The sequence below is a fragment of the Nicotiana tomentosiformis genome, chromosome 12 (genome assembly GCF_000390325.3).
Source record: "Nicotiana tomentosiformis chromosome 12, ASM39032v3, whole genome shotgun sequence".
Classification (NCBI taxonomy): Eukaryota; Viridiplantae; Streptophyta; class Magnoliopsida; order Solanales; family Solanaceae; genus Nicotiana; species Nicotiana tomentosiformis.
In genome coordinates, this window is record NC_090823.1 from 122,555,113 (window position 1) to 122,578,106 (window position 22,994).

Consider the following 22,994-nt stretch of genomic DNA (forward strand, 5'->3'; position numbering starts at 1 on the left):
ATGCGATGAAGGTAGCATACTTGAAAAATTGGTCTACTACCACCATGATGGTTGCATGATTTCCGACCTTGGGTAATCCTGAGATGAAATTCAGGGAAATGCTTTCCCAAGGTCTCTGTGGGACAGGTAGCGGCTCCAAGAGTCCCGCTTATGCTGAGTGATCCGACTTGTCCTTTTGGGATGCTTGACAAGTCTTCACACAATGAGGGGCGCCATGAGCTGTTGGACCCCGATGATGTGATGTCTGTTTGATGATGCTGAGGGCAGCCGGAACCGTGGGTTCAGGTCTATTGGTTCCCTCCTTAAACTGCATGGTCGTGATGTTTCCAGCGGCCATCTTCTTGGATATGCACGGTATGGTGTGGGGTTTGGCCCCGTTGTCTCCCATCATTAGGAGCAAGTTGGCATATGGTACTGGGATGGTGTTGGTCTGCCTGAGGAATTCCAATCCCACTATCAGTTCGAAGTCATCGATGATAGCTATGTGTAGGTCGAACATTCCCTTGTATGTGCCAAGCTTGATTGGCACTTCTTTGGCTATTCCACTCACTTGCTAAGATGGAGAGTTGATAGCCTTGACACGACCCTTGCATTTTTGCACTGCTAGACCGAGGCGTTGCACCTGAGTTGAGGCCAGGTAGTTGTGGCTAGAACTCGTGTCTATCAATGCCCGAATAGGTCTGCCGTTTACTTTCATGTCAACGAACATTAAGGTCCTCTTTTGTGATGTGGGAGGCCTCTCGTCCGCCTTTCCTTTCCCTTTCTTGTCGATTGGGAATGCCTTCTTCTTGGGGTTGCCAGCACTGGTTCCTGCCAAGGTATCATGAATGGAGCCAACAAATACGTTGAAGGCCCCTACCTGTTCTTCGCCGACTGAGCCGTCCTGATCTGACTCATCATCGTCAACAGTTTGTTGAGCATTGATTTGTGTATTGGGGCATTGATTGCTCCAATGTTCCCTGCCGCAATGACGGCATTCTGATGGGGGCTTTCTCCCCTGATTGTTGTTGACTGATGCAACAGTGTTGCTGCTTGAGGAAGGAGTCTTAGATTTGGATGCACCTCGATCTCCTCCGTTTCTGTTGGGGCCACCGTTGCTAGGTTGGCTCCCGTTGTATCCCCCTCGGACAGGCAGCTGGGGCCTATCCTTCTGAGTTTCCAACTGGTAATCCCCAAGGCACTCTGCAGCTTGAATGGCCTTGGGCAGGGTATCTACCCGTTGTCTTTGCAGCTCCATACGAGCATGAGGTTTCAAACCTTCTATGAATGCGAGCAGTTTGTCTTTGTCCCCCATATCCCGTATGTTTAGCATGAGTGCGTAGAATTCACGCACGTAGTCCCGCACCGACCTGGTGTGGCGGAGTTCACGCAACTTTCTTCGTGCATTGTATTCCACGTTTTCGGGGAAGAACTACAGGCGTATGGCGGCCTTCAGTAATGCCCATGTCTGGAGAGTATCTTCACCGGCCCTGATGGCTTCGTATTTGACTCGCCACCAGAGTTTTGCATCGCCTTGAAGATACATGGCAGCAGTTGCTACCTTCTTGGATTCCTCCAACTGTCCAACGTCATCGAAGTATTGTTCGATGTCGAAGATGAAGTTTTACACTTCTTTAGCATCCCGGACTCCGTTGTATGGCTTGGGCTCCGGAATTTTCAGCTTTTATGACATGGGGGCAATGTTCATGGCACCCCTGATGTGGTTTTCGCCTCCTTTGAGCAGGCTTTGAAGGGCAGCATTGACAACATTGAGCTGGCCTGTCAAGTTGTCTATAGTTTGCTGCATGACGGTCAGTCTGTCTGCCTCTAGTTCCCGATGGGCTAAATCCTCGGCACGCTCCTGTTGGAGGTCCTCGAATTTGCCATGAATTTTGGTTGCCTCGACGGCAGCCGTTTCTCGGTCTTCCTTAGAGTCTTGACTGATGTTTGCTATGTAAATTTCTGCCTGCCGCATTCTGCGGTCCAGGTCGTCCAACCTTTGCACTAGGCTGGTTTTTAGATCAGGCAACGTATCCATGATGGGCCGTAATGCGTCAACCGTCTCTTCTAGGGTCGTGATGCGATCCCCGTAATTCACCATGGTCAGAAATGGTGATGATGATGGCAATGAGTTCCCTCATCCGATGTCGAGCCTAGGCTCTGATACCAACTGTTATGCGGCGCCTTCGTGAAGTTCCTTGGAAGGGCGGCATAAGGCTAAGCAACCGATGTCAGTGCGATTGCTATGCGCCAACTAAGGTCCTCGCCGTACGCTAGACTAGATTGTCAGTGCCATACGGGAAAACCAATGTCGTGAGCAATTGAGCAGCGAAAAATGAGCAATTGATGATGAAAACTGATGATTATATTGATGATGATGAAATCTATTACAAGATGCAATGCGGTGTCGGGGGGGAGAGACACCAGTACAGAGAATTGTTTGAATGCTTGAATGTTTGAATGCTTTGGTCCCCCTTAATAATGCTTAAAAAAATAAACCAAAGTTACATGAGTTGACCTAAGAAAGCTGTAGAAGCACACTGAAAATGAATGAAGTAAAACTACTCTATAATTACAATGAAAAGGACTTAGTCTTCTATGGAAGCAAGTCCGATGGCAGCAACTTTGTCTTGAGCATCAGGGTCTGCGCGCGCATTGCTGTGGGCGCACGCGGCACTATTTGGATCTGCCAGTGGCGGGGCGCTGGTGCTTGGCATTGTGTCTGCACGCGGAGCACTGTCTGTGCGTGCGGCGTTGTTGGCAACATGATGGTTTGTGCGCGCGGCATTGTCGGTGCGCGCGACACTGATGGCATTCGCCATCCGCTGGGCGCTGGCACTGATTATCGGTGGGGCGACAGAGGCACATGCTCGCTTGTCACTTGGCGCTGCCGAGACCACGGGGCCGACCGTGGCGCTAGGCGTTGGGAGGCTTGTCGGGACGCCACGGGGCGCGTCCAAGGGGTCATGTGTCGATGATGGAAAGCAGCCCATGACACAAACACATGCAATTTAGTTGTACTTTATTATTTTTTTCAACCAAAACCAACTTTAATCTTCACTAAACTCCCTAAATATTATGATATAAACTCTAAAAGATATTCACAATCATTTACAACAACACCCAATTCAAATAAAAAATCATTTTACCAAACCCAATTTTCGAATTTAGAGGGTTGAAACTTTTTAATGACTGTAAATAAAGTTCTTAACGATGTTTATAACATATATGAACTAAATAGTCATTTTGATTGTGATGCTGATACTAAAATTAAGTCCAAAATTTTCTTTTTGCGCACACCAAATAGAATCTAAGGTTTGACAAGTTGGGTTACTCACTATTACAGACTTCAAATGAAACTACAAGATTGAAACACCACGACATCATTGTCACACACGAAAACGAATATGTAAGGCAGCTAGCAAACAACAAAAACATTGATCAACACTGCATAAAGAGTAAGGTATCCTTCTTTTATCATGATTTTGTATATGAATATTAGTGTGTATATATATATATATATATATATATATATATATATATATATATATAATTTTTAAGAAATCCAAAAAAATAATAAATATTTATCCAAAGAAGTATATCTAGGTAAAAATTCCTATTAATAATAATTTCAGTTTCTTTAGGCGGATGGATTTCGAAATTGACCCAATATCTAATGGATTTGGGTCATGTTTTGGGCTGATTTCACATGACCCATGAGAGGCATCCTCATTTGGGATTGAAGAACCGACCCGTTTCAGAGTCTCAACGTCGGCGATTTGCTTCTGATCTTTCTCCGGCGAATTCAATCTCTTTTTTTCCCGGTGATGTAAGTTTCCCTCTTTCTCATATTCACTTGTAATCAATTCATAACATTAAAAAAACCCCTTGTATTCGCTAACTTATATGTGATCCCTGCATATTGGCGGATGAATCAAAATACATAAATGGAATTTAGGGACAAATTTTCTGATTTTCTATGAATCAACGAACTCAAATTACAAATTAGAAACTGAAATTGAAATCTAATGGCTAAACGGTTCCCCACAATAGTTTCACTGCAAATGCCCCTCATGTGACGACCAATTAATTTGAAATTGACCTTGTCCTCAAGGTCACTGATGAGACATTCGACTTGATGCCAGTTGAGAATTGCTTGATTCAAGATAGGTAGAATTGAATGACTGTAATTCAAAGGAATCTGCTGTTCAAATGAAGCATATTCAAGGTTCAAGCTGGGCGGCGAAATAGCAAGTGTTCTCAGTGATCACTTTTTAACAATCATAATACTATAACCTAGAAACTCCTTCCTGCATTGTCTCAAGCTTTTCTCTAATCATTTCTAACTCGTTTTCCCATATCTCAATATATGTCTGTCTTAGTTTTCACCTAAGTTGCTCCGACACGGCAGTTTAGGTGCCGCACCTTTGTCGACACGACACTAGTATGGCTGTGGGTATGGGATCCGTTTCGGATCCACTCAAATAATTTTGGGTACTTTGACCATGACCGATGGAAAAATTCGAGATGAGAACCAAAACTAGGATAAATTTGAAGGAAATGGCATACTTTATCTAGGAAATCAATCCTTTACTTATCTACAACTTGAGAATAAAAAAGAAATCCACACTTTACAAGCTATACGTAAATGTTTCACAAATTTTCTCATTATTTAGAGATATTTTTATATTTTTATATTTTTGAATTATTTTTAGCCAGATCCTCGCACCCGTATCCGTACTAGAATTCATATCCCTGAATCTTAGAATTTATATCTCGAAGGATCCGACCTCTAGATCTACACCAGAGTTGAACACCCGTACCCATGTCCGAGCAATTTAGGTTTTCAGAGAGTATTTTACAAGCTTTTAGAAACTAAAAAGGTGTCTCAATATATAGCGTTTTAGTTTTCCATCCTAGTAGACCATTTGCGCGAGCTACACTTTTTTGGTTGTAACTCTGTAGAGCCCTTTGGATGAGTCAAATATTGTTCTGATTTTCCCTTGGCTGCAGAACCCTTTTTACAACTGATTTTAAAATGTACAGGAAAGGAGGTGTTCACACTCGTTAGCACAGCGGCAATAAACTAGACTCTTTCTTGTTTCCATGGTTTTTGGAGTTTAGAACTTTGACGAAGTTGGATCCTACTTTGCTTTTCCTCTTTTTATTTTCTGGATAAGAGCAAATATGTTGATGTCTCCACTACAAGAAACTTAACGCTACTTAAATGTCCTTTTCTTGTGACAATGTTCTTTTCATTATACTTGTAAATTTGGATATTACAGTATCCTTTTAGCATTATTTGGTTGGACCTTTGGGTCAATGATACAGCAGGAAACTCAGTCATATGGTATTGGCAGAGCTGAGTTACAAGTTTGACAATAGAATATTATGAAATGGGGTTCAACCTTTTGTTTTGGGTTAATAATTTTTGCTTTGATACACTTAGGCTATTATCATAATCTAACTTATGTGCCATAATAACTGCAGATGGGAGAACTGCAGGTGGAAAGGCATGTTGCGTACATTTTAACAGTTGAAAAGGTACTCATCTTGTTTCACATCTACTTATTCTTTTTCCTTTTCATCTTATACCATATCTGTTATTGTATTACTTGTTCACCGGAAAGTTTCCATCTGCATCATTGTTCTGGTACGCATGTGGCTGGTAGTATCTGCTTCTTATGATCATATTTGTGTGGCACTGCTCAAACATACTACTGGAAGACAAATAGTCTCTTAATAAAATAGGCAAAAGTTAAATGGAATTCGGAACAATTAATTCATGTTGTAGAGCCTAAAGTTTGTCCAAGATATTTGGTTTATGTTAAATTGGCACTAATATCATTTCATGGCTTTTCTCCTCAAATATTGTATTAGTTGTAACTTGTGACTCATCTTTGAGTTCCAGTAGTGTTTGGAGTAGACGTCTACGTGATAGTTAGTAAGCACATAGAATGCCCAATAACTCTAGGAGAAATCAATCTCCTAACTTCATAAATGTGGCGTGACATGCAAGTATTTTACGTTTAAGATGAGTCAAATAGTTAATAATTGATTTTTTGTGGATCTGTTGCTTACTGTATCTCTATATAAGTATGTATGATATTATTTTTATTTCTAAAATGTGCTCATATAACTTCAGAGGAAAGATGATTTTGAATCTGTGGTGATGGAGCATCTGAGGTTAAATGGGGCATACTGGGGATTGACAACTCTTGATATTTTGGGAAAGCTTGATGCTGTGGATAAAGATGAAGTTATTTCATGGGTCATGCAGTGCCAACACGAATCCGGTGTGTTTTCTTGCACTTTATTTTGTTTTGTGACAGTAAATATTTGGGCCTATTTCCAACTTTACTGTCATACTTCACTGCAGCTAATCTGCCAGCTGCTCTTTAAAAGGATGCCCATCTTTTTTTTGTTCTTTTTCTCTTTTTCTCTTTTACTCTCCCTTGTTGGATTAAGTTACTCTACATGATCTTTATGTAAAAGTTCACTTCTCCATTTGTCTAATATGCAGGTGGATTTGGTGGTAACATTGGACATGATCCGCATATGCTGTATACACTTAGTGCTATTCAAGTCTTGGCCCTATTTGGTAAACTACATGTTCTTGACATTGATAAGGTGTCAAGCTGTATCCTTCATCATGTCTGTAATTGCAGCAGAATTTCTGTCCATGGATCTCTTTAGATCTCATCTATATGTATGAACCTGTAGCACTAATAGCATTGATTGCTTTTGCCGATTACTTAGAAACCAGTACTTGGATATGTTTGGCTCGTTTGGTAGGATTGCTCTTTGATACCTAAAATATGGTGAAACTGTTGTAGAAGGCACTCATCAGTTGATTAATATTAATTAATTAATTGGCATTGAGTCCATTAGACACCAATTGAGAATCCTGTGTAACCAAGGATAAACTTGACTTTTTCGGCCAGATATTGCAGGCCTGCAAAATGAAGATGGATCCTTTTCTGGTGATATGTGGGGTGAAGTTGACACACGGTAATAGCTGCTCATTTTGTTTACTGTTTACGTATTTCAGCATGCTTCAATGTAGAATTCGTTTCTTTTTATCCCCCTTAAATCTTTCTTATTCTAGCGGGGATTAGCTATAATTTTAGATATTCGTTGTTGGAAACTAATATTAGCAGTCATTTGAGAATGGTATGACCTAAATTAAGTCTTCTTTTAGGTTCTCTTACATTGCAATCTGTTCTCTAGCACTGCTGCGCCAGTTGGATAAAATTGATGTTGGAAAAGCAGTGAAATATATTGTAAGTTGCAAGAATGTGGATGGTGGATTTGGATGCACACCCGGAGCAGAATCTCATGCTGGGCAAAGTATGTGGAACAAAGAAATGATGAATTTTACCATACTTCCGATAGTTGTTTGAACTGAAACACGAACAAGAGCCCCTATCTTATTTGAGTTTTTTAATTTTGTTTCTATTCCACAGACGCATTTTTTTTGGCAAGATTTCCACATTTCATGTTCCACTTAAGGGTTCTGCTCCTAAGACATTGTGATTAGTGTCCCATAATAGCGCGCTATCATTTGATATCTAGATCAACAACCAAGACAATAAGCTCTTCTACCAGAAACCAGGATTAGTTGGCAATAAGTAAAGCGATAAAATCATCAGTAGAAGGTACTGGTGTTGCATGATATTTCAAGTTGTCAAAAGATTTGAAATAGTCACTGTTAATTTACAGCATGTATATAGTGTAGTATTGTCCCACATTGGTAGAGAAGTAGTATGTCCTTGTGTAGTATAGCTATAAATAAGGACCTCTTGTGTAGTATTATTCATTCATTCAATATATCAATAACATATTTTCTCCCGTGCCTTCTCACATGGTATCAGAGCAATTGTGAGAGACTTATCGCTGTGCATAAATTCCAGCGATTCCGGGAAAGAGAAATCAGTATTTTTTTTTAAGGTTGTTTTCTATCTGCTTCATTTCTGTCAGTGTTGTGCAAAATCCAACACTACCACAAGAGTCGTCACTGTCCGGCGACCAAACCCCAGTGAACAACTCCGGCAGAAGCAGCCTCACGCGCCTCCACGCGCCACCAAAAGCTCACGCGCGTGAGCTCACGCGCCGGCGCGTACGACCACTTCCGGCCATTTTTTGAAAATCTTCCTTCAGAACAGTTGGGTCGCCTGGTAATTCCGATCCTACCCATACTGTTTTCATTTCATTCCGACAACTTTGAATTTTTTCCGGTAGCTACAGTACTATTCCGACAGCTACAGTAGATTCCGGCAGCTACAGTATTTCAGTATTCTGTTTCTGTGTTTCCGTACACTGTTTAAGTGGATTACAGTTGATTCTTTCTCCTATTTGGTAATAATTTGCAACAATGTCTTTGGGATTTGATGCTTTTGGGTCTAGAAACATGAGTTCTGGAAACTCTAGTGCTATTATTACCTCGGAACCTTTAATGGGAGGTTCAAACTACTTAGCTTGGGCTTCATCTGTCGAGTTATGGTGTAGAGGTCAAGGTGTTCAAGATCATCTAATCAAACAGTCTAGCGATGGAGATGAAAAGGCAATAGCACTTTGGGCAAAAATCGATGCTCAGTTATGTAGCATCTTGTGGCGATCTATTGATTCCAAGTTGATGCCCTTGTTTCGTCCATTCCAGACATGTTATTTGGTTTGGGCAAAGGCACGCACCTTATACACTAATGACATATCTCGCTTCTATGATGTGATATCACGGATGACAAACTTAAAGAAGCAGGAATTGGATATGTCTACTTACTTGGGTCAAGTACAGGCAGTCATGGAGGAATTTGAGAAGTTGATGCCAGTTTCGGCTAGTGTGGAAAAACAACAAGAGCAGCGACAGAAGATGTTTCTCGTTCTTACCCTCGCTGGACTTCCTAATGATCTTGATTCAGTACGCGACCAGATTTTGGCTAGTCCGTCTGTCCCGACAGTTGATGAATTATTCTCTCGATTACTCCGCCTTGCTGCAGCACCAAGTCCACCAGTGAGCTCATCACAGATACTTGATTCCTCTGTTCTTGCATCCCAGACAATGGATGTTCGGGCATCTCAAACTATGGAGCATAGACGAGGAGGAGGTCGTTTTGGAAGATCTAGACCCAACTGTTCTTATTGTCACAATCTTGGACACACTCGTGAAATGTGTTATTCCTTACATGGTCGTCCACCCAAAAATGCTTACATTGCTCAGACCGAGACTCCAGGTAACCAAGGATTTTCTTTATCTAAAGAAGAATATAATGAGCTCCTTCAGTATCGAGCAAGTAAGCAGACATCTCCACAAGTAGCCTCAGTTGCTCAGACTGATACTTCTGTTTCTGGTAATTCTTTTGCTTGTGTTTCCCAGTCTAGCACTCTTGGCCCATGGGTCATGGACTCCGGCGCTTCTGATCACATCTCTGGTAATATATCACTTTTGTCAAATATTGTATATTCACAGTCTCTTCCCACTGTTACTTTAGCCAATGGATGTCAAACTAAGGCAAAAGGAGTTGGACAAGCTAATCCCTTGTCTTCTATCACCCTAGATTCCGTTCTTTATGTCCCTGGCTGTCCTTTTAGTCTTGCATCTGTTAGTCGTTTGACTCGTGCCCTCCATTGTGGTATATACTTTATTGACGATTCTTTTATTATGCAGAACCGCAGTACGGGACAGACAATTGGTACAGGACGTGAATCAGAAGGCCTTTACTACCTTAACTCACTCAGTCCTTCCACAACATGTCTAGTTACAGATCCTCCAGATCTAATCCACAGACGTTTAGGACATCCGAGTTTATCCAAACTTCAGAAGATGGTGCCTAGTTTATCTAGTTTGTCTACATTAGATTGTGAGTCGTGTCAACTTGGGAAACATACCCGAGCCTCCTTTTCGCGTAGCGTTGAGAGTCATGCAGAGCCTGTCTTCTCCTTAGTTCATTCTGATATATGGGGTCCTAGTAGAGTCAGTTCATCCTTGGGATTTCGTTACTTTATCAGTTTCATTGATGATTATTCAAGATGTACTTGGCTTTTCTTAATGAAAGATCGTTCTGAGTTATTTTCTATATTCCAGAGTTTCTGTGCTGAAATCAAAAACCAATTTGGTGTTTCTATTCGCATTTTTCGCAGTGATAATGACTTAGAATATTTATCTTCTCAATTTCAGCAATTTATGACTTCTCAGAGAATTATTCATCAGACATCTTGTCCTTATACCCCTCAGCAAAATGGGGTTGCTGAGAGAAAGAATAGGCACCTTATTGAGACTGCTCGCACACTTCTAATTGAATCTCGTGTTCTGTTGCGTTTTTGGGGCGATGCAATTCTCACAGCTTGTTATTTGATTAATCGGATGCCTTCATCTCTCATCAAGAATCAGATTCCGCATTCAGTATTGTTTCCCCAGTCACCCTTATACTCTCTTTCACCTCGTGTTTTTGGGAGCACGTGTTTTGTTCATAACTTAGCCCCTGGGAAAGATAAGTTAGCTCCCCGTGCTCTCAAGTGTGTCTTCCTTGGTTATTCTCGTGTTCAGAAGGGATATCGTTGTTATTCTCCAGATCTTCGTAGGTACCTTATGTCAGCTGACGTCACATTTTTTGAGTCTAAACCTTTCTTTACCTCTGCTGACCACCATGATATATCTGAGGTCTTACCTATACCGACCTTTGAGGAGTTTACTATAGCTCCTCCTCCACCTTCGACCACAGAGTTTTCATCCATACCAACCGTTGAGGAGTCTAGTGTTGTTCCCCCTAGTTCCCCGGCCACAGGAACACCACTCTTGACTTATCATCGTCGTTTGCGTCCTCCATCAGGCCCAACTGGTTCTCGTCCTGCTGCGGACCCTGCTCCTAGTACACCGATTGCACTTCGGAAAGGTATAAGGACCACACTTAACCCTAATCCTCATTATGTCGGTTTGAGTTATCATCGTCTGTCATCTCCCCATTATGTTTTTATATCTTCTTTGTCCTCAGTTTCCATCCCTAAGTCTACAGGTGAAGCGTTGTCTCATCCAGGATGGCGCCAGGCTATGAGTGACGAGATGTCTGCTTTACATACAAGTGGTACTTGGGAGCTTGTTCCTCTTCCCTCAGGTAAATCTACTGTTGGTTGTCGTTGGGTTTATGCAGTCAAAGTTGGTCCCGATGGACAGATTGATCGACTTAAGGCCCGTCTTGTTGCTAAAGGATATACTCAGATATTTGGGCTCGATTACAGTGATACCTTCTCTCCCGTGGCTAAAGTGGTTTCAGTCCGCCTTTTTCTATCCATGGCTGCGGTTCGTCATTGGCCCCTCTATCAGCTGGACATTAAAAATGCCTTTCTTCATGGTGATCTTGAGGATGAGGTTTATATGGAGCAACCACCTGGTTTTGTTGCTCAGGGGGAGTCTCGTGGCCTTGTATGTCGCTTGCGTCGGTCACTTTATGGTCTAAAGCAGTCTCCTCGAGCCTGGTTTGGTAAGTTCAGCACGGTTATCCAGGAGTTTGGCATGATTCGTAGTGAAGCTGATCACTCTGTGTTTTATCGGCACTCTGCTTCAAGTCTCTGTATTTATCTGGTAGTCTATGTTGATGATATTGTTATTACTGGCAATGATCAGGATGGTATTACCAACCTGAAACAGCATCTCTTCCAGCACTTCCAAACTAAGGATCTAGGCAGATTGAAGTACTTTCTGGGTATTGAGGTTGCCCAGTCTAGCTCAGGTATTGTTATTTCTCAAAGAAAATATGCTTTAGACATTCTTGAGGAGACGGGGATGATAGGTTGCAGACCTGTTGACACTCCGATGGATCCGAATTCTAAACTTATGCCAGGACAGGGGGAGCCGCTTAGCGATCCTGCAAGCTATAGGCGGCTGGTTGGAAAATTAAATTATCTCACAGTGACTAGACCCGACATTTCCTATCCTGTGAGTGTGGTAAGTCAGTTTATGAATTCTCCCTGTGATAGTCATTGGGATGCAGTTGTCCGCATTATTCGATATATAAAATCGGCTCCAGGCAAAGGGTTACTCTTTGAGGATCGAGGTCATGAGCAGATCATTGGATACTCAGATGCTGATTGGGCAGGATCACCTTCTGATAGACGTTCTACGTCTGGATATTGTGTTTTAGTAGGAGGAAATTTGGTGTCCTGGAAGAGCAAGAAACAGAATGTAGTTGCTCGGTCTAGTGCAGAAGCAGAATATCGAGCAATGGCTATGGCAACATGTGAGCTAGTCTGGACCAAACAATTGCTCAAGGAGTTGAAATTTGGTGAAATCAGTCGGATGGAACTTGTGTGCGATAATCAAGCTGCCCTTCATATTGCATCAAATCCGGTGTTCCATGAGAGAACTAAACACATTGAGATTGATTGTCACTTCGTCAGAGAAAAGATACTTTCAGGAGAGATTGCTACAAAGTTTGTGAGGTCAAATGATCAACTTGCAGATATCTTCACCAAGTCTCTCACTGGTCCTCGTATTAGTTATATATGTAACAAGCTCGGTACATATGATTTGTATGCACCGGCTTGAGGGGGAGTATTAATTTACAGCATGTATATAGTGTAGTATTGTCCCACATTGGTAGAGGAGTAGTATGTCCTTGTATAGTATAGCTATAAATAAGGACCTCTTGTGTAGTATTATTCATTCATTCAATATATCAATAACATATTTTCTCCCGTGCCTTCTCACAGTCACGAGCAATGGATAGAGCACGGTGACTGTTTATGGTCATTATCTGCTTTTGATAAACGTTCAGTCGAGATAAATTATCCGTTTGTAGGTCCTAGATTGGTGAAACAACTGATGTAAAAAAAAGTGAGAATGAAATAAAAATCCTTCTATTTTGCTTGTCTCTTCTTTTGCATGGAACAAATAGGGTTTCCTGGAGGATTTAGTTTTTCTGTAGTAAAATCTTTTTCTTTAATCAGTCAATCTATATAACATTTAGTTAAAAGCCATATTATTGGTGAAAAGTTAGAGGGAGGGATCAATGTTTCGGCTATTTGTTGGTTTTTAAGCTCTTTGTGTTACATTTAGTTTCCATCTTTTTCGGCTATTTGTTGGTTTTTAAGCTCTTTGTGTTACATTTAGTTTCCATCTTTCGCTAGTCTTCTTATCATATATAAGTCACTTTTTGCTGCATTATTGGACTGCAATCATTACTATGCCTCTTCATTGCAGTTTTCTGTTGTGTGGGAGCTCTTGCTATAACTGGTTCTCTGCATCATGTTGATAAGGACCTCCTTGGTTGGTGGTTATGCGAAAGACAAGTTAAATCTGGAGGTCTAAATGGGCGTCCCGAGAAGCTTCCTGATGTTAGTTACTCTTGCTAAATTGAAATTTCTATTTGCATGTTACTTGAGCTTTATTGATATTCCTGTTGTTTCCTCTCAGGTCTGCTACTCTTGGTGGGTTCTTTCCAGCTTAATCATGATTGACAGAGTGCACTGGATCGACAAGGAGAAGCTTGCAAAATTTATTTTGGACTGTCAGGTTACATCTGAATTTGACCATTTCTTTTAGTTGAATCCAATGTTGTCAAGGCTCATTTAAGGCGCTCAGCCCTGAAGCTCAGAGAAACTCGAGGAGGGCACGTTGCGTCGCTTAAGTTGCACTTCACTGTAGGCAAGGCACTAATGTGCCTCATTGCCCAGGAGTTCTATCTTGAATCGAGCAGTACTAAACAACAAATATAATCGGCAATAAGTGTATAAGTGTTAAGGAAAACATTATGAATGAATTTGTTATTTTTTTCTTGGATTACATATATTTTTATCTTTTTCCTCATTGCGCCTTTTTTTTTATTACTAAAGCCCATACTTTAAGTGTGCTTTGCGCTTAAAGCCTCAATAGACCTAGAGCGGTTTTTAGAGCTTTTCGCCTTTGACAACACTACTTGAATCTTGGCCATAGATATCATATTTTCATGTAATTGTACAACTCCATCATCAACTTATTCAACTCCTTCGTGAATGTAGGATAAAGAGAAGGGTGGAATTTCAGATAGGCCAGATGATGCGGTTGATGTCTTCCACACTTACTTTGGAGTCGCTGGTAAGAGTTAGTTGACCATGCTGATTGCAAAATGCTTAGCGTATTTTTATCTGTAATGACATGGTGGACATCATGCTTTTGAGCATGCTAACTTCATATCTGATGCGAATTGAAAGATGGAAGCTTGGAAGTCCTATTTAGAATATAAAAAGCTGATCTAAAACATTTGTCAGTTACATGATGTGTTGTGGTACACGAGTCATTACCTGTAAGATTCTGAGCTAACAATGGTGTTCATAATAGGCCATTCACATTAACTTGAGCCATGATGCCAACCTTTCTGACTACTAATGTGGTATCTTGGAATAACACCCAACATGCGTTTGTTAGCCATGAACTTGATTAATGATCATGAGTTTACAAACACGCCCGCCATGGGTGCATTAGCAATTCAATCAATGATGCCAACCTTTCTGGTGGAGGGGTGGCGAGGTTAGGAATATAATGTGCATCACATGTTTGTTTCTAAAGAGATTGCAATGCGTGACTCCTTCTACATCCAAGATAATTTTAGATGGTATAAATATATGTTAAAAGGCAAGTGAGGAATAGTAAGACAGATTTATTAAGTGAACTCCTTTTGATCCATTTGATTTAAAGTTTTAACTGCATTACTAATTTCGTTATTGAATGAGCTTCTTTATACTTGCCGAGACATTTTCATAGAGACCGTACATGCATAGTTGTCAACTGTTTTTATACTGGTGCAGTATTTTACTCTTGGCTTCCATAACTTCCTATTAATTAAAGCAAAAGGCTTTGTAAGTAATAAAACTAGAAGCAAATTTTATAGGGAAGATATTTGTGGAAACTTTTTTTAACAGCTACTTCTGTTCTTTCCAATTGTTGGCAATGGCTAAATTTGACTTTTCTGACCTCAATTGTTATAACTTATTCCTTTATATTTTTTGCACTGCAGGGCTTTCACTTCTTGAATATCCAGGGCTGAAACCTATAGATCCTGCTTATGCCTTGCCTGTTAGTGTTGTAAATAAAGTTATCCTTGGGAAATAATGGATCTTGCTTTTGATATGAGATTACCGAAAATTTGTCATTTGGAGAAGGTGATTGGTGTTACTAAGAACTGAAGCATTTGTTTTCATTGCCGGTGCTGGGCAGATTGGTCTTATCTCTTTCTTGTTCTGGTGAAAGTCGGAGAAACAGTTTAATATATACATGATGTTGTCTCCATTTACATACTTTCGTGTCTTTGCGGGCTCTTGATTGCATTCTTGTGTTTTGTTTTTTATATCATCGTGGGTTTCCCTTGTGCTTCTTTCACCCTCGAACAGTAAGTAATCATAGAGTTTCTAGGACTTCCTATGTTAAACACATAAGACTATAAAATCTTTGCTCAATTAATATTCCTAGAAAAGATTTATGTTAAAGTAATTTGGGAATGGAATTTCATAAATGGAAATTAGAGTATTGATTACCTTATTTTCTCTGAAATCACATTAGAATTTTCTTGCACATCTCTCTAAAATATTTCGGCTTTTATTTAAGCAACTCGATGTCCAAATTTGAACTACTGTTGCTTGTGCATCCTATTTTTTGAGTTTAACAGTGTTGGCAATCTGGAATTTGATATAGCAAGGAACTGAACTTGGGAGAATACACATTCTTGGAAAAGAAAGTGTGTCAAAGTATGTGCCTCAAATTGTCTAGCCTCTAGTTTATGTGACCTCTAGTTCATTTAGAAAAATATACTAAGTTTTAGTTGGTGCCAAGGTTCGTATCCGTGATTGAAAAAGAGTTTTAGAAAATATTTTTCCTTCTTTTTATAGGGAAAATATTTTTTTTCAATTGGAGGAAAATAATTTCATGATTAAAATATTTTTCAAAATATTTTAGCCAACAAAACATGAAAAAATTAAAAAATATTTTTTGAAAAATATTTTCCTTCCTACCAAACACACCCGAGTTACTTATGGAGGGTTACTTGGGGGTACGGGTGAGGAGAGGGGAGTCCAAAATAAATGTTCAAACATACAAGTTCATGTTTAAACAACAAAAATCCAAACAAGTACCCAAAAAAATAAAATAAAAAATAAAAACTGTGACGGCAAAAGCCAAAAAAGGAAGCATATATTTACAAGAAATAGTTTACAAACATACTGATATTGGGATTATTTGGGTCTGAATAGAACAAAACAATTATAAAGGATTGACATTAACCCGCTTCAATTTTGTTTGGAATTGAAAAGTATCCGCTACTAACTTTCAAGCAATTAGAAACGAAGGTGTATCCATCGATTAAGAGTCCATTACTCAAATGGTCACTCAATTATTCGAAATTACCTACTAAAGTCATCATTTTTCCATTTGTAACAGCAAAATCACGTAACTATGCCTATAACATTCGGAAGGTCACTCAACTAGATTTTCCAAACTTTTGATTGCCAAATATCTATTTTACCCTCTGAATTATCAACTTGTATCTTTTTTTAAAAAACTTTTTAATATTATTATTTTTTTCTCCTTTTAATTTATATTATGGACTTACCTATAGAATAATTAAATTTTATTTATAAATTAAAAAAATAAAATTGTTTTACCCATATATAATGTTGGAATAATAAAATATTGATCATAGTAAAAAATAATTTATTTGTAATAATAATTTTGATATTAACAACAAAAACTCAAAAATTTATTTACACATCATAATGAAAGAAAATAAATGTTTTATAATATATATATATTCCATGCACGTAATATAAAAAATAATTATTTAAAATAAAGTTGTTTCTATAATATACATTATATATTCTTGAGTATTATGCTTAATTATTTCACTATTCCTACATTGTATATGCTAGAAAACTAATTTTTTATTTTATAAATAAAGCTTATTTTCTATAAGTTAGTCCATAATGTAGATTAAAATATTATAATATTAAAGGATAAAAGTTGATAATTTAGAGGGTAAAATAGGTATTTGATAATGAAAAGTTTGAGAAATCTGGTTGAGTGACCTTTTGAGTGTCACAAGCATGGTTAAGTGACTTTTCTGTTATAAGCGAAAGAAAGATGACTAGACTAAATAATTTCGGATAGTTGAGTAATCATTTAAGTAATGGACTCCACCGATTAATTGTGAGACTGCTTACCAAAAATTTTGTGTAAGCCATAGATTCCATATACTGCCTCAAATGAAGTTGATTTCTTACTCGATACAGATGCCAACAAGAATTATTGGAGATAGATTTAAGCCATTGATCTTACTCAACTGAAAACGAAGAATAATTGGATAATAGATAGAAAATGAGAACTACTTATTAAGGATAGCTAGAGTGGTTTCTTTTTAATCTTCCATGACGAATGATAAAGTTGTCTCCGTGTAATTTATAGGTCACAGGTTCGAGTTGGAAAAACATCTTTAATGCTTGCGTTTGGTAGGTTGTCTACATCATACCCTAGAGGTGCGGCCCTTCCTCGGATCCTATGTGAATACAAGATACTTTATGCACCCGACTGTCCTTTCCTTCGTGATGGACGGTGTAAAGAAATACATACATAATTAAAATAAAAGAACTATCTACTCTAGATAAGTATTTAAACTAAGTATGAGTTGATAACTAGAAAAGGATACTAAATAGCTTGCTAAAATCGCTCGATCAAATTACGTGATCATTCAAAATTATTTTTAATATTTTCGTGGATAAAAACTTAAATTCTTTTTTTCCCAATAATCTTAAGAGATTAATCATTTAGCTTCTTCAAACATAAATTGAGAAAAACATGGATAGAAAGACTATGTCATATCGCTTTATCCGTTTGCCTAGTGGACAAGAATTAAGCATGAAACATATTAGACACCAACCATTGCCAACTGAAACTCTTATTTCTTGAAATTTCGTTTGTCAAATAACTATTCGTCTTTTGCTTCTCTTTGCACCTTCCCTCAATAAGAACAAATAATAAATATTCATTCCAACACCCTTCTCTTTCTTCTTTCTATAATTCGGAAGTCAGAGCGCCTGTAACGTAATCATGGTAAGTTTTACATGAACATTCTCTCTATTCTTGATCTCCTAATGTAATAGAAGATTATAATTTTTGTTTTTGAGAAAAGAGATATACTTGGGATTTTGTTGCCATCTTTAGAGTCAAGGAAGCATTGGAATTTTTATTTCTTTATTCTTTTTTCCACCATGAAAAGTGTTTAACAAAGTTTGATGAAATGTTAATCACTATCCAATTATATATTTTTATTCATTAGAACGAGTAGCATTCACATCAATTGAATCAGCATGTGAGAACTGATAGTTGCATGCAACTATATTATAAATTATTTTTAACATTGACATTAGTACTTGTTTAGGCCAATTATATTTATTTAAGGGGTTATTTTATTTGGATGCATTAGTAAATTTTTTAGTATATGTCGGAAACAACTTCTCTATCTTTTTAAGGTAGAGATAAAATCTGTACATATTATTTTCCTCAGACCTCAGTTGTGAATTACACTAAATTTTTTATTATTGTTGTTGATTATTAGTCAACTTTAATTATTAAAGATAAAAGATGTCAAGTCATTGTGATTTGATTTGTGGGTAGATCTCTTTCCAAAATGGATTAAGATTCTTTGTTCCACTTGACTGGTCGTTGCTAAGCTCATTTCTAAATTGTAGTTTGCTAGATAAGATAAAATAATGCATGCATTAATTTTGTGTATTAATAATATTTTGTTTGGTATACTTTTTGAACCTATGCATTAATTATGCAAGGATTAGTTATACACCTTATTTGGTATTATCATGCGCATAACTAATGCATGGAAAACCATGGTATTAGAAATGCAATGAGTATTAATGCATGCATTATCTTAGTTAAAGACAAAATTGTCCTTCGCAATTTATGCTTGACTAAAATATGCTATTATATTAATGCAAGTTTAAAATAATCCAAATAGTGAGAAATAAAATTATATCCCTAGTAAATAAATAAATACTTAGCATATTTTCTTTTTTATAAATAAATATTTAGTTCTATACTACAATATAGGTAGACAAATCAAATAAATTTTTTAAAAAATTTTCATATTAAAACATTTTCCAACATATGTTTCTTTTAAAAAGATAGAGTGAAGGACTGGTTTTGAGGGCATTTTTGAAAACAAATAATTCTTTTAGAAATTGTGCAATACTTTAATACATCAAACCAAACAATAGATAAGAAATATGTCACCATAACTAATTCAAACATAACTAATACGAGCAATATTAATACACCATATTTACATTATCTTATGCACCCTACCAAACGACATCACGCGGCGTAGACCAAAAGTTTTTTTAAGAAAGATTCTTATTACAAATGGGCCCTAAGAAGAAAAGAGTAACGTTTTATCTCTGCACTTTTTGTGCTGTCCTATCATATCTTTCGTCCATTATTAATCTTTTTAGCAAATTAAATTTTATATAAAATATATTATGTTTCATAAAAAAAAAGTGAGCTTGATATAATTGGTAGAGTTGATGACATATGATGAGTTCGAGCCGTGAAAACAGCCTTCTGTAAAAATGCAGGGTAAGACTATGTACAATAGACCCTTGTGGTCCGGCCCTTCTCCGGATCCCGCCCATAACGAGAGCTTAGTGCACAACATTGCCCTTTATTATGTTTTATAATAAAAAAAGTAAACTAATTTTTTTCTGATTTACTCTTACTGTTTCAAGTAGTAAAGAATTAATTTAAGTGGGACATTTGAAGAAAGACAAAAAATTAGTAATACACAAAAACTTTTATTATTAAGTTATTAAATATTTTTCTTAAAAGGTATTCAAAAGTAAGAGTGTAATTCTCATTTTATATTCGGGAGATTCTGATGCTACGTAACAGTCTAACATACAACTCCACTATTTAATTATTTCTTTTCGAATAACTCCATTTTTTTTAATTTTTTTTTGGTGTGGTAGATTTGACAGATATCGAGTTTGAGTTGGTGGGAAGGGTGTTCGTGAAAAACGTTAGTGAAAAGAACCAATAATTAATTTGGTACGTTCATAATATTAATTATAATACTATACATATATTTATTTTTAGTATATAATATAAAGGAGGGGAGGCTAAAGATAAAAAAGACATGGAGTCATCACCAAAAACACCAGACAGCAAAGGAGCAGCAAGTGCAACAAAATCATTAATGGACAACCTTTTGGGACTTCTGAGAATCAAAATAAAGAGAGGAGTTAACCTTGCTGTTCGTGATGTTCGAACCAGTGATCCTTATTGTGTTGTCAAGATGGGTAAAAAACAGGTCTCATTTCTTCCCTCCTTTATATACTTCTCTTGATTTTAATTTAAGTTTTCCATCGGAGGTCACGTGTTCGAACCGTGAAAACAACCTCTTGCAAAAATGCAGGATACCCTTGTGGTCTAGTACCGAACTGCCTTTTTTTTATAGGATAATATAATTTCTAGATTCTACTTCTAGATATGTTTCAAAGCAGCTGTAAACATACACCTGGTCATAAATACGTACAATTAGCGGCGAAATCAAGAATTTTATTAACAATATTTCAGATTAAGATATACGCATAAAAATAGTATTGATCTACATAGGGACGGAGATAGTGCAAAGGTTACGGGTTTACGTGAACCCAAAAACTTTTTCATACACCCTATATTGTACTAAAAAAACTCATTAAAAGTATAAGAATAGTTAACCGAGTTAGTTGGTCCAGTTATCATGTATATTAACTTGAGATCGTTGTAGTAACCCACGAGCTTAAAATACCGGATCCGTCTCTGGATCAACATACACTGTAATTTTCATATACTGTTCTGTTGCATATAAAATATTCCCTGAATACTCGTAATTCAGGTTCAGTAGGAGTTGTAAAGCTTTGAAAATGAAGGATTTAAAGCAGCTATTTATTGAACTACAGGATAACTCCTGGAAAAAACCCAACATCTAGCTCTTCTTTTCATTCATGGCTTTGGCTAATTTGTAAATTTTAAGCTGTTTGGGATTTGGAAGATGTTTGGTTGAGAACTTGGATTTTGGCAGTTACAAGAATTTTTTTCTCTTTTATATGTAGCCTATATTAATTGCTCTAACACAAATTTTGGACTTGCTTACGTTTTAACTTAATTGCAGAAACTGAAGACGCGAGTTATAAAGAAGGATATTAATCCTGAGTGGAATGAAGAATTGACCCTTTCTGTTTCTGATCCCACTCTTCCTGTTAAGCTGGTATATTATCTTGCTACATATAACATAAAATACCTAGAATATCTGTTTTTTAGTTTTATGAAAGCAGAACATATATTTAGTAGCATAACAAAACAACATTCCTCGTCATTAATTTCTTAGTTGAAGTGTGTGACCATCTCATGTAAATACTTAAACTGTTAGAAAGAACACACTATGTCTCCAACACACTCCTCACGTGCTGGCTTGATTCTTTTTAATGAGCTGAGCACATGGAAATTCTTTTTGATATAGGGTGGCGGTGGGGCCTCGAACTCAGGACCTCTGCTCTGATACCATGTTGAAATGTGTGACTATCTCGTCTAAAAGCTTAAGCTGTTAGATAGAACACACTATATCTCCAACACGCTCCCTCACGTGCGGACTTGATTCTTTTTTATGAGCCAAGTACGTGAAAATTCTTTTTGATATTGGGTGGCGGTGGGACTCGAACCCACGAACTATGCCTGCTCTGATACCATGTTGAAGTGTGTGACCATTTTATCTAAAAGCTTAAGCTGTTAGAGAGAACACATTTTTATTTACTTCATTATGTCTCCAACATTCTTTGTTCGCCTGCTTTTCGGGGGTATTAACATGACTAATTACTCTATAATGGTAAAGTATAAAAGAATAGAACGAATCTATATTCGATCACAAATAATTTGGGATCAAGAAGCATTTGATAGATCGATTGATGTTTGTTTATTATATCTACTTGCAGACTGTTTATGATCACGACACGTTCAGCATGGACGACAAAATGGGAGATGCAGAATTTGACATAAAACCATTTGTAGAGGCTCTAAAAATGAACTTAGATGGTCTCCCATCTGGCACTGTAATTACAAGAGTACTGCCTTGTAGGACAAACTGCCTCGCCGAAGAGAGTAGAGTTGTATGGCAAGATGATAAGGTTGTTCAAGATATGATCCTAAGGTTGAGAAATGTTGAATGTGGAGAAGTTGAACTCCAACTTCAGTGGATTGAACTCCCTGGCAGTAAAATTTTGTAGAATGCGCCGATATATCTTGTTGTCTATAGCTTAAAAAACTCTTTTCTGCTTCTACAATTTAATGGTTTGTGGGATATGGTAATGGAGTTTGATATATATAGGTCAAGTTTGATGAAGACCTCTTCACTCTGCACTTATGTGCACAAGAATTGTAGCTTAGTTGGATATGGGGTTTGAACTTTTTCTTTTGGTTATGTAATTCCCTGGAATTACTTTTGTTATGTATGCTGTAATAATGATAATGCATTTTTTTGCAGAAAGTTGTATACGTTTTCTTTCTTTTCTATGCATAACTTATTGTCTTTCATCTTTATATTCTGGGATGTTATTGACTTTTGAAATATATACTAGCATTGAACATATACACGGTTTAACATTCAGTGTTCTTAACTCTTTTTTTCCTTTTTCCTTTTCTGTTACTTCTCCAATCAAGGGCGGAGCTAGAAGCCCGAATACGGATTCGGTCTGACTCAGTTACTTTTGCTCAAATAGTATACTACTAAATAATTCATTAAATATGATCAAATATTAAATTTAAAATTCAGTTATTAGCATTTAATATCGTCGTTCTAAAATTTAGAACCTATAACTTTGAAATCCCGGCACCGCCTCAGTCTCCAATGCTTGATTTCGATACCAATGTTTCAGGTTATTGCTGGTATCGTCAAGAGGATGGATAAAGGTGCTCAATTTGAGAACTAGGCTTTTTTTTTCTCCCTCTTTTGTTAGGTAAT

The 22,994-nt window shown here is 37.6% G+C and overlaps 2 protein-coding genes across 4 annotated transcripts; both read left to right on the forward strand.

The window, feature by feature from the left end:
• The first annotated feature begins 3,600 nt into the window (after positions 1–3,600).
• On the forward strand, positions 3,601–15,243 carry LOC104118851 (geranylgeranyl transferase type-2 subunit beta 1-like). The gene is made up of 10 exons (XM_009630226.4): positions 3,601–3,808; positions 5,470–5,523; positions 6,125–6,275; positions 6,503–6,619; positions 6,924–6,990; positions 7,181–7,329; positions 13,172–13,305; positions 13,385–13,483; positions 13,969–14,044; positions 14,964–15,243. Exons 1-10 carry the CDS (start codon positions 3,689–3,691, stop codon positions 15,056–15,058), a joined length of 1,062 nt encoding a protein of 353 aa, XP_009628521.1. The 5' UTR covers positions 3,601–3,688; the 3' UTR covers positions 15,059–15,243.
• Positions 15,244–17,885: 2,642 nt separating this feature from the next.
• On the forward strand, positions 17,886–22,513 carry LOC104118852 (protein C2-DOMAIN ABA-RELATED 4-like). 3 transcript variants are annotated; one of them, XM_009630227.4, is made up of 4 exons: positions 17,886–18,043; positions 19,969–20,309; positions 21,153–21,248; positions 21,970–22,513. In XM_009630227.4, the coding sequence occupies exons 2-4, from the start codon at positions 20,136–20,138 to the stop codon at positions 22,258–22,260; spliced, it is 561 nt and encodes a 186-aa protein (XP_009628522.1). In that variant the 5' UTR covers positions 17,886–18,043; positions 19,969–20,135; the 3' UTR covers positions 22,261–22,513. The 3 variants fall into 3 exon arrangements, with proteins under 3 accessions (XP_009628522.1, XP_018634009.1, XP_009628524.1); XM_009630229.4 differs by having other exon boundaries at positions 17,903–18,043; positions 20,096–20,309; XM_018778493.3 differs by lacking the exon at positions 19,969–20,309 and having other exon boundaries at positions 17,892–18,043.
• The last annotated feature ends 481 nt before the right edge of the window (positions 22,514–22,994 follow it).

Excerpts from the sequence above, each read along its gene's own strand:
- LOC104118852 (XM_009630227.4), top strand. The coding sequence starts at position 20,136 with ATGGAGTCATCACCAAAAACACCAGACAGCAAAGGAGCAGCAAGTGCA. Across the intron at positions 20,310-21,152 it reads TCAAGATGGGTAAAAAACAG|AAACTGAAGACGCGAGTTAT; the intron begins GTCTCATTTCTT and ends ACTTAATTGCAG. Across the intron at positions 21,249-21,969 it reads CCACTCTTCCTGTTAAGCTG|ACTGTTTATGATCACGACAC; the intron begins GTATATTATCTT and ends ATCTACTTGCAG.
- LOC104118851 (XM_009630226.4), top strand. The coding sequence starts at position 3,689 with ATGACCCATGAGAGGCATCCTCATTTGGGATTGAAGAACCGACCCGTT. Across the intron at positions 6,276-6,502 it reads GCAGTGCCAACACGAATCCG|GTGGATTTGGTGGTAACATT; the intron begins GTGTGTTTTCTT and ends TCTAATATGCAG. Across the intron at positions 6,991-7,180 it reads TGGGGTGAAGTTGACACACG|GTTCTCTTACATTGCAATCT; the intron begins GTAATAGCTGCT and ends GTCTTCTTTTAG.